The sequence below is a fragment of the Colletotrichum truncatum genome, assembly GCF_014235925.2.
Source record: "Colletotrichum truncatum strain CMES1059 chromosome Unknown Contig_0001, whole genome shotgun sequence".
NCBI lineage: Eukaryota > Fungi > Ascomycota > Sordariomycetes > Glomerellales > Glomerellaceae > Colletotrichum > Colletotrichum truncatum.
In genome coordinates, this window is record NW_027222398.1 from 2,093,578 (window position 1) to 2,109,393 (window position 15,816).

At 53.6% G+C, this 15,816-nt stretch overlaps 4 protein-coding genes across 4 annotated transcripts; 2 read left to right on the forward strand and 2 right to left on the reverse strand.

The window, feature by feature from the left end:
- Positions 1 to 2,598: 2,598 nt before the first annotated feature.
- On the forward strand, positions 2,599 to 7,185 carry CTRU02_200510 (c-x8-c-x5-c-x3-h type zinc finger protein; the record flags this gene model as incomplete). Its single annotated transcript, XM_036718518.2, has 1 exon — positions 2,599 to 7,185. The coding sequence occupies one exon, from the start codon at positions 2,599 to 2,601 to the stop codon at positions 7,183 to 7,185; it is 4,587 nt and encodes a 1,528-aa protein (XP_036589518.2).
- Positions 7,186 to 7,721: 536 nt separating this feature from the next.
- On the reverse strand, positions 7,722 to 9,862 carry CTRU02_200511 (DUF1680 domain-containing protein; the record flags this gene model as incomplete). The annotated part of the gene is made up of 2 exons (XM_036718519.1): positions 7,722 to 9,393; positions 9,459 to 9,862. The coding sequence occupies 2 exons, from the start codon at positions 9,860 to 9,862 to the stop codon at positions 7,722 to 7,724; spliced, it is 2,076 nt and encodes a 691-aa protein (XP_036589519.1).
- Positions 9,863 to 10,561: 699 nt separating this feature from the next.
- Positions 10,562 to 11,462, reverse strand: CTRU02_200512 (Protein arginine N-methyltransferase SFM1; the record flags this gene model as incomplete). The annotated part of the gene is made up of 5 exons (XM_036718520.1): positions 10,562 to 10,618; positions 10,677 to 10,795; positions 10,852 to 10,962; positions 11,020 to 11,037; positions 11,144 to 11,462. 5 exons carry the CDS (start codon positions 11,460 to 11,462, stop codon positions 10,562 to 10,564), a joined length of 624 nt encoding a protein of 207 aa, XP_036589520.1.
- Positions 11,463 to 13,172: 1,710 nt separating this feature from the next.
- CTRU02_200513 (pheromone processing carboxypeptidase kex1) lies at positions 13,173 to 15,228 on the forward strand (the record flags this gene model as incomplete). The annotated part of the gene is made up of 3 exons (XM_036718521.1): positions 13,173 to 13,315; positions 13,443 to 13,803; positions 13,861 to 15,228. The coding sequence occupies 3 exons, from the start codon at positions 13,173 to 13,175 to the stop codon at positions 15,226 to 15,228; spliced, it is 1,872 nt and encodes a 623-aa protein (XP_036589521.1).
- Between the last annotated feature and the right edge of the window lie 588 nt (positions 15,229 to 15,816).

The following is a 15,816-nucleotide window of genomic DNA, read 5'->3' on the forward strand; positions in this document are numbered from 1 at the left end:
AACTAGATTTCGGGACTCTGGCACATGACCATATAAAATAGAATGGTTCTTCGTCGCTGATGCTCAAGATAGGCATTTCCCATCTGGTCATCTCTAATACATGTAGTTGCACGATCTGAAGGTACATACATGTTGAGTGTGCCTGAATTGGGCCAAGTCTCAGTAGGTAGCCATGCACCTGCGCATTGCCTACGTGTACTAGTTACTGCCATGTCCTGGGCTTTGTGTGAGGCTGGCCAATTTCTGCGCCGTAAGCGGGAAGGCACGAGGAACCTTGTCCAGTCACAGCCAAGATAAGTCATGCCCGTGGCCCCTTCCAGCTCGGACCCATTTATGCCTAAGAAGTACGGCCACAAAGTGACTTCCTACCTCCCTTTGGACAGGCCACCGCCAAACAATAACCAAGTTTTCCTCCTCCCCTACGACGACTCATCCGGCTTCTCCTCCTTCACCATCCCAAAATCACCGCCATTTCACAGACAGAAGCGACAGGAAGACGCGTCGGAAAGCCCACAGCGACCTTGAGCGATTCGGATTCTTCGTTTTGCGAAACTCTTAAACGCGAACAAGGGCACTTAACTTGCCTGATTAATTGTCGCCTTCCAGATCCTCTGCGATCGTTCCATTTGCCCCCTTCTTTTGGTAGACAGTTCGCTCGCCCTTCTTCCGGGCAGTCGGCCAACATGTTGTAATCTGCGCGCGATCATCATCAAAAAAGATCAAACCGCGAACCACGTTAAGGATCGCGAGGCCAGTTCTCTCAGACGCCAAAAAGGCAGGATAATCGCGGCCGCAAGGCAATCCATACGAACTGCAGGGTATGATAAACTTTTCCCCCGAGCCAAACTCACGCTCTCCTTCCACTCCCCCCCCTCCAAAATCACCTTGCCCCATCACCCATTACCCATCATCACCGGCACTGCCATCATAATCAGCGCACTTCATCCATCATTTATCATCATCAACGCCATCATCCATCCCTTTGGAGACACGCAGACATGGCAATGTTTGTATGAGTGAAATTCATGATAAATCCACTGGATTCCAACTCATCTCGCGCCGAACTGTTGCAGCGATGAATTTGCAAAAGTCGGATTGCATCAATGGGAGACGCAAAAACAGCGCGCGTGGAAATGTGGACAAGGACACGCACGGAGTGACCCTCCTGTTTAAAAACGTTCTGCAAAGCAGAACGCCTTGTTTCGCGGCGCGATGGATTGGCGGCTGGAACCCGTGCTGAGAGGAATTGGAGAATGGAAGACAAGCTGAACAGGCAGACTCAAGCGACGTTCGCACGCTGTCGATGCTGCAGGCCCTCACTCTTCTTCGTCTTCGCATCAATCAATCCACTCACTTCCACAGCTCTGGAAGACTGGACTACGGCCTCACCACTCAATATTTGCTGCGCAGTCTTGGGCTCGGTCCTCACCTCAGCTTTTGCCAGTAGAGGTGCAGGGGCGGGTCTTTAGGGACCTTTCTGACTTGCTCAGCGCTGTTAGGCCTCCACCTCAGCGGACTGTCGGCAGGATGAAGCCCACTGCAAAACAAGGGACCACCCAACACTGAAGACCACCTCACTCCGTCAAAAATGTCTGTCGGCTGGGAGACCACCACCTGGAAAGAGAGACAAAAAGACATCTTTAGGCTGTCAAATCACGTCAATAATCCCAGCTGGCATAGGCCTCCCTTCCCCCCAAATTTTCTTTTCATCTTCAATCCTCAGTCGAGATACTTCGAGCCACCAGTCCGTCGCCTGTCAATTACCACAAAGCCATCTCAATGCCATCAATCGGCGTTGGAGGTGGGCGATCGCCTCACTGGTGTCTCTAATTTGTCAACGCTGGACTTGCGCCAACCACAAACCAGCCCACAAACTTTCATCTGCCTTTGCTGGCCATGGGTCAGAGCCAAGTGGTTCTTTGATGACACTTTCACTCAATCACCGCGTCCTTCACGTCAACATCACCATTAATCGCAAGTCATTGCATATAAGTTTCTCAACGCTGACTGGCTTCACAGTTCGTTTATACGACACAGAGACATCACGATCGCCATCGCCATTCCCACCCATCAAAATTCAGATTCTCAGCGCACCACCACATCCATAATCCCTGCCCGGACGCCGCTTTCGGCCTAGCTTTGCTGTCTCCTCATTCGCTGCCACATCAAGGTAAGGTGAGCCATTGGCCGGCAATTAGCCGTCGGAACCCCGTCCTTCTCCACACTAGGTGCTTTGCCCGCCATTTTGACTGGGAGGGTACCCCAATGTCCAGGTCTTTCTCTAGACACCCTTAACAATCTTCACATTCCTCTACCACCACCCCACCTACCTCCAACGTTTCTTCTTCCAAAACCCTAGCGTCGTATCCTTGCTTCAGCCAATCAGCGTATACTATCGCTACCCCTTCGTCTGATAATCCGACGCACGGCCAATCCGGCCTGCATGCCAAACCAATCACAGACCGTTCCTTTAGAAGCTATGCTAATTGGCTGCAGCCGTGCAGTGCTCACTTCCTCTACCCAATGAACGTGTGAGGATTCGGCACCTCTCCCCATCATCACGTGCCCTCAGTGTCAGTCTGTCTCCAGCCCGACATAATGCAGAACTGGCAAACAAATGGCCAGGCAGGTTCTGCTCAAGGCCATAATAATAATATCTGGCCGGGTTCCTATGGCTTTTCCAATGGGTCAACCCAGTATGGTGCTACTCAAGACTGGACCCAGCAGATTCATAACCAAAATGCATTCACACATCTCGCACCTCAAGGGAACGGTGCTGAGGATAGTCCCTTCGGGTCATCACCCCACCAAGGGCATGCCGCCGTAGCGACTGATCATAATGGCATGTCTGCTCTGAGTCAAACCAACTTTCCCAATGGTCACAGTCATTTTGGCTTGGATTCGTCCTATGCTGATCCAGGCCAAGACGACCCTCTGGCTGGTCTTCATGATTTCCCCCAAGATATGTATGGCCAACAGGGGAAGACTGATTACAATGGGAATATTGAAAGTCTGAACCACAGTCATACGCCGGATTTCTCAAACCAACAGTTCCAGTACAATGGTCAGGCGAACCAACTTTTCAATGGGAGTGTCACTCAGTTCAACGAGCCTCAACTCATGCCTCAGCATAGCCACCAAAACTCCGCGCAATTACAACAACAACAGCAACGTTTCGACTCTATCCCACAGAACTACTCTCCCGCGCCCCAGGGCTACGTTCAATCGCCGCAACAACACCAAGCACAGCCAGAGAGAGTCTTTTCTCAATCACCGCACTCCTTCCAGGCCCAGCATGCTCACCAGCAAAACAACCAAACCTTTTCCAATCAAACCCCTCCTCCTTATCAGCCTAATCAGGCACCCCCTTACCAACAAAACAAGCTGATGCCTCAGCAAGTGCCCTATGCGCAACCTGGTGCGCCTGCCTTCCAACCTGTTGCACCAAAACAGATGGCCGAACAGGCACGCACACCTCAGCCTGCTGTTCAACCACAGCCACAACCTGTGCACCAAGCGAAGGCGATTTCAAATGCAGCTCGGTCCATCCAACCACAACCACAACCTCAACCGTTGCAACAGCATCAGCATCAGCAACAGCAACAGCAACAGCAACAGCAACAGCAGTACCACCAACAGCAACTGCAGTTACAACACCAACAACCACAGCATCAGCTGCCACCCCTACAGCCACATCACCAACCCATTGCTGCTGCTCCTGCAGTCCAGCCTGATACGCCACCTGTCGATCCTGCCGCTCTTCCCGACCAAGTGTCCGCAAAGAAGCGTAAACGCGTAATCAAGAAGGAAGCTGAGCCGGAGCAGGCAGACTCTCCCAGCGAATCTACAGTTCGTAGAGGTGACGATGGAGAGAACCTTATCTTCCCTTCGAGTACGGAGGAGGAGATTGCGGCCATGGCACATTTCAAGAAACGCAATGCCGCGGCCAAGAAACAGTTTCCTGCTATACCGGGAGCATCATTCCTCGTCTCATCTGGTACTGCCAAACTGCCGGCTCCCAAGAGCTATGACAGACTCGCCCCTCTCGTTGCTTTGCCTTCAAGCAGCGGAAAACGCATTCTTCCAGAACTTGTCTCTGATCTTCCTTGCGAAATTCAAGGCAAGTTTACCGACAAGTACAGGCCATCTGCGAACTTTGCCGGCAAGCCGGAGGATCGTGAGACTGAAGCCAGGGCTCTGCTTGATCAATACACACATGAGATGAAGCTTTTGGGTAACCGTCGGCCCAAGTATGCCGACTATCCATTCACCTTCCAGGAGCAGCTGAAGGCTGATGAAGCAGCGAAATCCAAAGCCCAAAGGAAGGCTCGGAAGGAAGAGGAAGAAGAGCGTAAAAAGCCCATTCGCCCTGAAACTCGACCAGTTGATCCGGTTGAGGGCGCTGTTTGGGACATTCTCGGCATCGTATACATCGACCCTGCAGCGACCAGAACAAACGCTCTAATTGCTAGCGCTGTCCAGGCACTTGGAGAGTTTTTGATTAAGCTTAGATCAGAGATGAACCGAGCGAAACAGGAGGCCGACCAGGCAGCAAAGGAGGGAAAGCCCGCACCTGTCATTGCTGAGTGGACTCGAAAGACGGACCTGAAGAAGGAAACTTTTACCAAGGTCTGTGAAGCGGCAGCCAAGCATGGCGACGAAGCAGTGCTGGAAAATCTGGGTGGTCACCAAAAGGGTATTTTGAGTTTGGTCAACATGTTGATTGGCTGCATCAAGGCTGCCGATTTCAACGGACCACTACCAAAAGCCTTGCTTCGATTCATGTCTAACATCAGCATGTCTAAGAAGGTGGCAGAGAATGTCAACTTTGAAAATATCCGAAAGCGTCTCGCGGACAAGGGTGATGATGAGGTTAAGGAGCTCGTTCGCACAATAGCGTCAAGGATCAAGAAGGAAACAGACTCAAACAACGGCGTCGAGGTGAAGAAGCCATCTTCGACGGCGTCAGTCAGCAAAGTGACCAAGCCGCCATCGAAGGCTGTCGAAGGTTCCCCTGCCAAGAGGGCCCGTGACGACGAGAGCGACTCCCGCGCTGTCAAGAAGGTGGCAGTTGAATCAACAAGCAGCACCCTAAGTAGCAAACTGGGCGCCAAACCGGCGGCCGGCTCTCTCCAGTCCAAGTTTGGTGCCTCGAAGCCCCGTCCGAACCCTGCGACCACTCTTGCAGGCAAGATTCGCCCTCCCAAGCCGATAACGAAGGAACCGACAAAACCGGAGGCTTCCAAGCCCGAGGTTCCACCCTCCACTACTACGCCAATGGACGTCGACAAAAAGCCGACCACGACAGTGCCCAAGGTGGAGGCAAAGGTGACCGTAACGAAACCTGCTGCGGCTTCGGGTTCGTCACTTTCCAGCATTGCCTCTCTGTTAGATTCTATCAATACGCCCAAGGCAGAGAGTCAGACAGCACAGTCGAAGGACTCTAGCAAGAAGGACTCGGCCGAAACGCCGGAAGAGAAGGCTAAGCGACTCCGCAAGGAGGCTCGCCGTAAGCTCAGGGTCACTTGGAAGCCCGAGACAGAACTCGTTCAGGTCCGCATTTTCCATAAAGAGGCGGCAGAGGACGAAGACAACATGACAAGAGATGCGGCGGATGACCGATCCGAAGGAATGATGCTCAAACAGCGGGCCAACTTTAACGAAGACGAGGATGACGATGATGAGCTGCCTTATCAACCCTGGGTGCCACCAGTTCTCGCCGACTTGTCTAGCATTGATCATGATTACCGTGAAAAGTCATACGTCACCCGCGGTGGTAATGTGGCATTTCGCACTGACGAGCAAAAGGCCATTGAGGATCGAGAGAAGAAGGAGCTTATGGTCATTTACACGGACGCATCGGACATTCCTCCTACTCCCAAGTCCCCGCCTCCCGAACCAGCAGTTCCCAACTCGGACGCTAAGATCGTGCAATTTCCTCAAGGCGAGTTGAAGTACGACGAGATCCATAAAAGATGGAAGGAGACGCAGCAGTTTGGCTGGGAAGCGGCGGTATATTATGCTCGCAAGCGTCTCGATGCCAAAGATGACCCTGCGACTAAGCTCAATTCCATTCTGGGTAACCTTAAGCCTGTGGCGCCTGCTGTCACTCCTGAGCCTTACAATATGACGCCGCCTGGGGAGAACGCCCAGCCGATCATTCTGCCCGCCACTGAAATGCAGGCTGTTCCTGCCATACCATTCGACGATAAGGTGCATAGCATTTTGACGTCCGATAAGATGACAAACTGGAGGGACACCAATCCTTTCAATGCGGCAGCGCCACAGACGCAACGACGTTTCGATTACCCGGACGCTAATACTCAAGCGGCTGCAAACATGATTGAAGAAGTCGTTGAGAAACTACGAGGACTACCCTACCCTGCAACCAGCCCGCCCGCGTGGCTGGCTGATGATCCAGAAAGGGTCAGGGAGTGGTGGGCTGGGTTCCAGAAGGACACTGCCGCTAAGGCCAAGAAGGAGGCAGATGACAGAGCCCGCACCGAGGCAGAGGCAGGCACTCAGCAAGCTGCTCCTCAAGCTCAAGATGGACAGGAAGCGTGGGCGGCTTACTACCAGCAACAACAGCAGTATGCCCAGTACATGGCTCTCATGCAATCAATGCAGGGAACTCAGGCCCCGCAGCCTGCTCAGCCCGCACCAGCCCCGACCGCGCAAGGCACACAATTGGGGGATGCTCAACTACAGGCAATCTTGGCCCAGATGGGTCAACAGCAACAACCTGCCCTGGCCGTGCCGCAGGGTGGTGCTTTCGGCCTCAACACGCAGGATGCGGGCTATCAGCAGTTGATGATGCTCGCACAAATGCAGCAACAGCATCAGCAGCCGCAGCAGCATCAGCAGTCACCGCCTGTCGAGCAACCTCCCATCGAGAACGCATCGGAGAACACGTATAACAAGCCTCCACCTGGACGGAAACTGATCGACTACAGCGACCGGGATACCCGGGAAGACCTTGATCAGTCACGCGGACGTGATAGGGACCGCGAGCGTGAGGGTAGAGGCAAGCAGGGTAAGAACCGCAAAGGCAACGCCCCCGGCGGAGCCACGCTTGCTCCTCACCGACCGGTAAACCGCGCACTCATCGGAACCAAGCCTTGTAGCTTTTGGCAGCAGGGCAAGTGTGCCAGAGGCGATAAGTGCACATTCAGACACGACATCTAATTCGAAAGTCACGCAACATCATGTACATACCCAACTTGAATGGAATGGGCTGGGCGGTCGAGTTGATTTCATTTGTTCAGTGTACGCCTAGCACTCGAGGCGGCAACGTGGGCTGTTTTATTTTAGGGAATGCATGGGGGAAGGACGGCGACGTTTCAAGTTTTGTTTTCGGCATAGCATTTAAGGTGTCCGGTATTAGCATTTGCATCGTAGGGGAATGACCGTGAAAATGGAAGGACAGGAACATGGAATGCATTCGGGGGGGAAGGGGTTATGCATTGTGAAGCGGTGCGATTTTGCATCACCATCCAGATTTATCTGGATCATCATATTGTACAATAGTTACATGCCGTCCACGAAATGACAATGCCGGCCAGTGGCCGCCACTTGCATTTATTCTTTGCCTTTGTGAGATGACTAGTAGGGTCCTATTTCTATGACCATTGTCAGTCAACCCTGACTTTTCCTGTAGCAATCACACATCTCAGACCTTGGAGAGGTTAGAGAGCAAGCCCAACATGCCGCCGAGATGTCTACTATCTCCCATCGTCTCTTAGCCCAACCCTCATCTGCCCCTTTCCGCCCCTGTTAGAGCGGAAGTAAAACGGCACAAACACGAGGTCCCTCTCCTTTCCCCCCTCTCCCCTTCCCAGAACCTCAGGAGAACGCTCCCACCCGGTCGTCTTCAACGCAAAGTACTCTTCTCCACTCTTGTCGTCGGCCCGCCACTCCTCCTCAACCTTTTCTCCGGCCTTGATGCCAATATCCTTGAAATGGTTCTCCTCCCACTCGTTATCGGCGTCCTCGACGCAATACACAATCGGACCCCTCGCAAGACTCAACGTCCGTTGGTTCGTGTACGGATGAGGTGCGACGTACCGCGGGGAGAAGCCGTGAATGTGGAGCGAAAAGACGGGGTTCTCGGCAACGTACGCCGAGCTGAGGTACAGATACCCCCTCTCCACGCCGGACTCGCCCCGCCGCGGCGTCGGCGTGAGGACGAACTCGCCCCTCGACCAGGCGGGGATGCGCAGGCGGATCTTTGTCGCGACGTCCTCGGCGCCCTTGAGCTGGAAGAGAACGTTGCCCTCCCACGGCCAATTCGACTTTTGCGAGAACCCAATCTCCTTGTCGCCGCCGCCGCCGCCGCCGCCCACTCGGAACTTCACCTCGGCGCTCGTGTACAAGTGCACGTTGACGAAAGCCTCACGCGTATCGCCGCCGTAATCCCACAAGTAACCCCCGAGACTGCCGAACAACCTCGTGACGTTGGGCGGACAGCACGCGCACACGAACCAGTCCTCCCTCTCGCTCCTGGCGGCGTCGCAGCTGGCGAGCTGGTTCTCGTACGTGAAGGCCCTGCCGTCGGCGCTCATGGCCGTCATGACGTTGTTGTAGAGACACAGCTCCATCACGTCGCCGTACTCCCCGTCCAGCGGCGCCACGTGCAGGAGCCTCTCGGCGAGCATCATCGCGCCCACCGACGCGCAGGTTTCGGCGTAGCATCCGCCCTCGTCGGGCCCCTGCGGCAGGAAGTAGTCTATCCCGAAACCCTCCCACTGCGCGACCGCCCCGATGCCGCCCGTGAGGTACATCTTCTTGTGGACCATGTTGGACCACAACCGCAGCAGGGCGTCGAGCCACTCGGCGGAGTTCGTCAGCGGTTGTTGGGACCTCACTAGCGTGCTGCTGCGGGAGGTGTGGTGGTCGGAGGGTTGTTGTTGTGATGATGATAATGATGATGATGATGATGAGAGGCTGAGAAGATCGGCGGCGGCGGTGAGGAGGTACATGGCCCGCACGGCGTGTCCTTCTACCGTCGTCTGTTGGAGGATGGGGAGGTGGGCCTGGCAGTACCAGAACGAGCGGTCCATGGGCCACGAGTTGGGTCTCTTCCAGCGTGGTTCGTCGCGCTGCTCGGCCTCCCAGTCGTAAAAGTGCTTGCCGTCCTGGCCCGTCGGGTTGCCGCGCTCCTCGAGGAAGAAGCGCGCGAGGTCGTACGCGTCCTGGCTGCCCGTCGCGGAGTAGAACCGTAGCAGGGCGAGCTCGATCTCCGGGTGGCCTGGGTAGGCGCGGAGTTGGTTCTCGCCGGGGCCGAAACGCTGGCGGATGTGGGCGATGTACTTCCGGATCGGCTCCATTAGGAGTTCGTTCCTGTAGTATTGGAAATGCGATAGTGCTGCCTCGATGAGGTGGCCTGCGTTGTACCTGTGTAATGGTTAGCCATGTGGTCTGGTCTGACGACTCTGAGTGAGAGGGATTAAGTAATGTACATCTCATGCATGTCACGGATATTAGTCCAGCGCTTCCCGGGCTCGACGACGGAAAAGTGCACGTTGAGGTAGCCGTCTTCGTGCTGCGCTGAGCGGATCATGTCGACGAGCTCGCGGACCGCGGCGTCGATCTTTACGTCGTACTCTTCAACTAAGAAGTAGCAGGCGCCTTCGATCCACTTGGCGACGTCGCTGTCCCAGAATAGGTGGAGGGGCGCGGGCCAGCGCGATTTGTCGTCGAAGATGGGGTGCCATTTCAGCTTGAAGCAGTCGTATTGGCCGTTGGCGCGGAGCTGTTCGAGTTGGGTGTGGACGGTGGTGCGGGAGACGGTGCGGCGTCGGGTTAGCAGGAGGGAGGGGCTCGTGAAGGTTGTTTCGCGGAATGTGAACTGCGGATTTGACATTTTGGTTCCTTTGAAAGTGTGGATGATAACAGAGGGGATGACTTTGATTGAGGATGGGCTGGGTGAGCGATGTCAAGAGTGAAGTAGACAAGTCTAGACTCTTGAGTAGTTATGAGAGCCGGGTTGGGCGGGGGATATAGGTGACTTCAACACCGAGGGGGATATTGCCCAGAAAGGAAAGTCGAAATTGATAAGGATGATGCGGCCAGTTCTTTCGCGCAGGGAGTACAGCTTCACGGTGAACTTTGCCGCGAGTCGTGGGTAGGAGAGTTGAGAGAGCAGATGGGGAGGGGATGTCAGTCACTACATCTTATCAACTTTCCGAGTAGTGAGGAATACGAGGAGGGGAATGGGCGAATTGGATTCCAAAGTCGACAATCGCAGCCAACCATCTCTCTGGAAGTCAATGATGGCCGATCTCCGGTGCGGGGTTAACGAAGGCCAGGATGCGGCATCTACACAAGGAACTCCGAGGTTCTTTTGCAAATGTTTAATTGAAACGGGCGAGTTGGTTAGCAGCATGACGAAGGTAACCTTCTCGAATTCTGGGTGTTACTGTCAATAGAAAGTGTAACAGCAATGAGAATGAGAAGGTTGGGCTTGCATTCACGGCATGACAAAGTTGAGGCCTTTCAGCATTGGTGAGCTGTTCCTCGTAATTCGTAATTAATTTGTTTTTTTTTTTTTTTTGGTATCAAATTAGAAGAGGTCATCAATCGCCTTATCGGCGTCCTTGCGAATCAGGTCGACCATGCCCTGGTTGTACGTGTTAGTATGTCTGTCGTGGCTCATAAGAGAGAGACTCAGTTCTCACCTCAGGCATAATGGGGTTGCCATCCTTGTCCTTCACATACTTGAAGGGCATCTGGGTGCTCTCATGCTCGTTAAACTTGAGCTCGGGGTACTCGGCGTAGGGAATCTTGTCCAGGGGAACTGCAAGGGTTGAGTGACTGTTTGCAATAACATAAAATGAAGGGTGCTAGGCGTACTCTTCTCCTCGACGACAATTCTGGTGACGCGGACGGCGGTGTCAGTGGTCATCTGAGTGGGACCCAGCCGTCTACCTTCAAAGCCCTTCTTCCTCAACTCGGAGGTCCGGTCTGGAGGGGGTTAGATGAATGTTCACATAAAGAATGGATGAAGAAAACAAAAATTACCTCGTGGGGGGTCATCGCCTAGATTGAGAATTTGAACAGATTAGCTTCATGTGAAATAAAGACGAGAATGAAAATAAAAAATAAAAGTAAAAACAAAAAAATGGCAAGACGACAAGCCGCGTACCCAAAATACCGCCGAAAAGAAAGGCGTCAAATTTTTCACCGTCCTCGGGGCTCAGATCGCTGGCGGCGGAGGGGTCAAGGAGGCACACGCGGGACTTGTCCTGGGCGTAGAGCTCCTCAACACCCCGGTTCTCGGCCTTGAGGGCCGGGACCTCCTTCAACTTATCGGGGACGACGAAGGCGGCGGGCAGGGAGGACAGCAGAAAGGTGCCGCCGGCGGCATGGGTTTCTTTGGCGATTGCGATGTACTCGAGTTCGGACCACGGCCCCAGCTCAGGGTCGAGATGCTCGACGATGTACGTCTTTCCCGAGGCGGCCATCTCTGCACTCTGTAGTGGATGCGTGTTCCAGGCTCTCTCTGGTGTTTTGGTCTAGGGGGGGTGTGAGTGTGAGAAATTTTGATACCTCAGTTAGACGCGAGGTGGTAGCGATAGGCCGCGTAATCGAGGACCAGTGGGCGTTCTATGGTGTGTTATGGGCTGAAAAGTTGGTCAAACGCTTGTTTGGAGTCATTCACCACGTCCTGGCTTGGGGAGAGAGGCGCTTGCTGGCGTCTCTCTCCACTGGGGCCTTAAGACATTCCAATTGAATTGCTAAAGCGCTTCTAGTTCTGCCCTAAGAAGAGACGCCGCAAAAATTGGCTTTGCACTTGGCAACGGCTGCCCCGACGGTTGGCATTTTTATTTTTGTTTTTGTTTTTTTCAATTCTATCTGGGGTTTATTTTCACTTGGAGCAGAAGCAAAGTTGTCATTGTTATTCTGTACAGTGAAGTCTTGTTTAGGTAATATTCTTCACTTTGACCGTAGTGTAATCATCTCCCAGGGATAAAGAACGTCTTGGCTCCTTTCCAATACAAGGGGAAATTTGCATCCATGGATGCCGGCAAGGGGAGGAGGGAAGTACCGATACAATCTGAATGTTGATGTCTCAGGTTCCAGATTGTGTACAAGCTGGGGGGGCAATTTGGGGATCCGCTAAATTGGTGTATTAGGTAAGCCAGACCCTGAACAAAATCGTTGGGCGATCTGTATGGGAATTCCGCACATATTGCCTGTAACCCCGACGTTCCGTACAATCTCGTTCTGGGCTGCTCCCTGTCTGGCCATTTAGGAGAAGACAACGAGGAGGGTGTTCGATCGACAGTCCAAACAGTAATGCCCTCGAAATTGATGGTGATTTTCCCATGTGTTGCATGTTTAGTTGTCATGAATGCCTCGGATAGTCTTCTGTAAATATACACACACACACGCACACACACATACTTCGTTGGTAGTACCTATAAACAGACTACACACCAGTATTTTAGCTTCCCGAGAGAACGCTGAAAAAGCAAGGTCCAAGGAGGGGAAAGGCCGCGCAGACCAGTACTTGTCCATTCCCTTTGGTAGGTTCACAACGCAAAAAAGCTGGGGCCCACGTCACCTTCAGCGCGAGCTGAGTGTGTGCCTCTCACCCTCAGAGTATCAGAGTAGCAGAGTAGCAGAGTAGCCCTCCGCCCCGGCCCCCCAGAAGCCCCTGTTTAGGGAGTGCCACAGTGGCCCCCTCCGTCCCTGCGGCATCTTTCGGCTGCGCTACTATCCGCCGAGCGATAACCAGCTAGGTGAACCCCCCCAGCTCCTACTCCGTACCAGTCTGTGCCAATGCCGCGCCAGCCAATTTTGGTAGGTACCTGGACCGAGCAGGGATGGCCGGATGGGCAAGAGGTTGCGCAACCACCGAAAGTCCAGAGTCGAGAGTACACCTTTCAGATCTGCTCCTCCCAGACAAATCACAGGACCGGCAGCAACCTTCAACGAACCTCTTGCATCGCATCCTTTTTTTCCCCCATCTCCCTTCCTCGACCTTCGCCCTCCTATCCCCCTCTCTCCAATCTCGAATTCCATTTCCTCTTTATTCTCGTCTTCTTATTATTTTTCTTCAAAGGGGGGAGAAGCCTACATGCCATCGCGGGTCGGATCGCACCCGTAACTCTTTTGTCCGATTCCCATCAAAAAAGAGGTAGCCTCGGGGAGGACACACTTCCCTAACCATGGCTGTCCTATCATTGATGCCGGCGCTGCTACTTGCGCTGGCATCATGGACGCCATCGGTGTTCGCCCAGAGCGCCGCCGAATATTTTGTTCAAAACTTGCCCGGCGCACCCAAGGAACCCTTCATTAAGATGCACGCAGGGTAAGCTGAACCTTCCCATCCGCCGCCCCCGTCCCTTGGACAAGGACCACTACCCACCCTCCCAAAAGAGCAAATGGCGGCACCGCAAAATGTGAATCTATCTAGCTAACGCGCCTTTTCATCACAGTCACGTCGAGGTCACTCCCGAACACAACGGAAACCTTTTCTTCTGGCATTTCCAGAACCAGCATATCGCCAACAGACAGCGCACCGTTATCTGGCTCAACGGCGGCCCCGGCTGCAGTTCCGAGGATGGCGCCTTGATGGAAATTGGCCCTTACCGCGTCAAGGATAAGGATACTCTTGTCTACAACAATGGTTCTTGGAACGAGTTTGCCAACCTGCTCTTCGTCGATAACCCCGTCGGCACCGGCTTCAGTTATGTTGACACCAACTCTTACCTGCACGAGCTTCCCGAGATGGCCGAACAGTTCGTCCAGTTCCTCGAGAAGTGGTTCGCCATGTTCCCCGAGTACGAGCATGACGACGTAAGTAACAGCATCGTACGCGGGATGCCTCGGAACATGTGAGCTGACGGAGAACAGATTTACCTCGCAGGCGAATCGTACGCTGGCCAGCACATCCCTTACATCGCGAAGCAAATGCTCGAGAGAAACAAGAAGCCTGGAACCAAGAACATCTGGAACCTGAAGGGTCTTTTGCTGGGAAACGCATGGATCTCCCCCAAGGAGCAATATGATGCCTATCTCAAGTTTGCCTACGAGAAGAAGCTCATTGAAAAGAGCTCCCCCGTGGCACTGAAGCTCGAGCAGCAATGGCGCATCTGCCGCACTTCCCTTGCTGTTGAGCATACCGTCGACTTCGCCGAGTGCGAAACCGTCCTGCAGGAGCTTCTTGCCGAGACGGCCAAGGTGAACTCCAAGGGCGAGCGTGACTGCATCAACATGTACGACATTCGTCTCAAGGATACTTACCCCTCTTGCGGAATGAACTGGCCCCCCGACCTGGTCCATGTTACCCCCTACCTGAGAAGAACCGACGTCGTCAATGCTCTGCACATCAACCCCCAGAAGACCACCGGCTGGAAGGAATGCAATGGTGCTGTCGGCGCCGCATTTAGAGCCAAGAACTCGGCTCCTTCGAGAGACTTCCTGCCTGATCTGCTGAAGGAGGTTCCGATCGCACTCTTTTCCGGCGCCGAGGACCTGATCTGCAACCACGTTGGAACCGAACAGATGATTGGCGACATGGAATGGAACGGCGGTAAGGGTTTTGAGGTGTCCCCTGGAAACTGGGCACCGCGTCGTGACTGGACCGTCGAGGGCGAGCCCGCTGGTTTCTGGCAGGAGGCGCGCAACCTCACCTACATTCTCTTTTACAACTCGTCCCACATGGTACCCTTCGATTACGCCCGCCGCTCCCGCGACATGCTCGACCGTTTTATGAAGGTCGACATCAGCTCCGTTGGCGGAACGCCCATCGACTCCCGACTTGACGGCGAGAGCGGCCCTGCCACCTCAGTCGGCAACATTGGCAACAACACCAATGTTGACCAAGAGACGCAGAAGAAGCTGGACGAGGCTAAATGGAAGGCATACTACCGATCCGGCGAAATCGTCCTCGTCATTGTCGTTATCGCCGCCAGCGTCTGGGGCTGGTACATCTGGCGCGAGCGTCGCAAGCGTAGGGGCTACACCGGCCTCATGGGCGGCCCACCGGCGACAAGCCAGAGATCCAACGCGCGGGGCTTGGAGGGCTTCCGCGACAGACGCACCGGTCGTGACGTGGAGACCGGCGACTTTGACGAGAGCGAACTCGATGATCTCCATGTGACGACGCCGACTACGACGGAAATGGACAAGGACCGCTACAGCGTTGGAGGAGACAGCGATGACGAGCCTCAGGAGAAGAGGTCCTCGGGCGCAGCGAACGGCAGTCGCTCAGCGAGGTAAAATAGGAGGAAGAACATTTGGACAGCTTGGAAGAAGAAGAGCTTGGGTTAGTTGGGCTAGTATTATCGCTCCTCGAATCAATCAATGCATTGGGAAAGTGTGTTTTTTTGGGCTCTTTTTTTTTTTTCTTCAGCGGGAAAGAAAACCAAACACAGGAGCCACGCCAAAACCCAGGAAACTCGCATATTTTATAAGCACGGGACGGAGTTGTGTGTGTTGTGTGTATCATTATTAGTATAGAGTCAAAAAGAAAAAAACACATTGTCTCTAATGAAATGTCATTTTTTTTTTCTCGTTCAATCACGGTCTAATACCATGTGGTTTAGTTTTATATATATATATTTACCCATCAGAGAAAAAAAGACTTTGAATGATCCAAGCCCGAACGACGAACGATTGGATCCATTCCGTTCCATTTCCATTTCATTTCAATCCTCCAACCTAAAATTCCGAGTACTAGTAGTAGTAGTAGTAGTCTTGGTTTTATTTTCATACGCCTCGAACACCCACCAAAGATATACAAGTATTTTTCCAACTTGTTAAGCGCCAATGTGCGTGCGTGTTATGTGTGTGTGTGTGTGTGTGTGT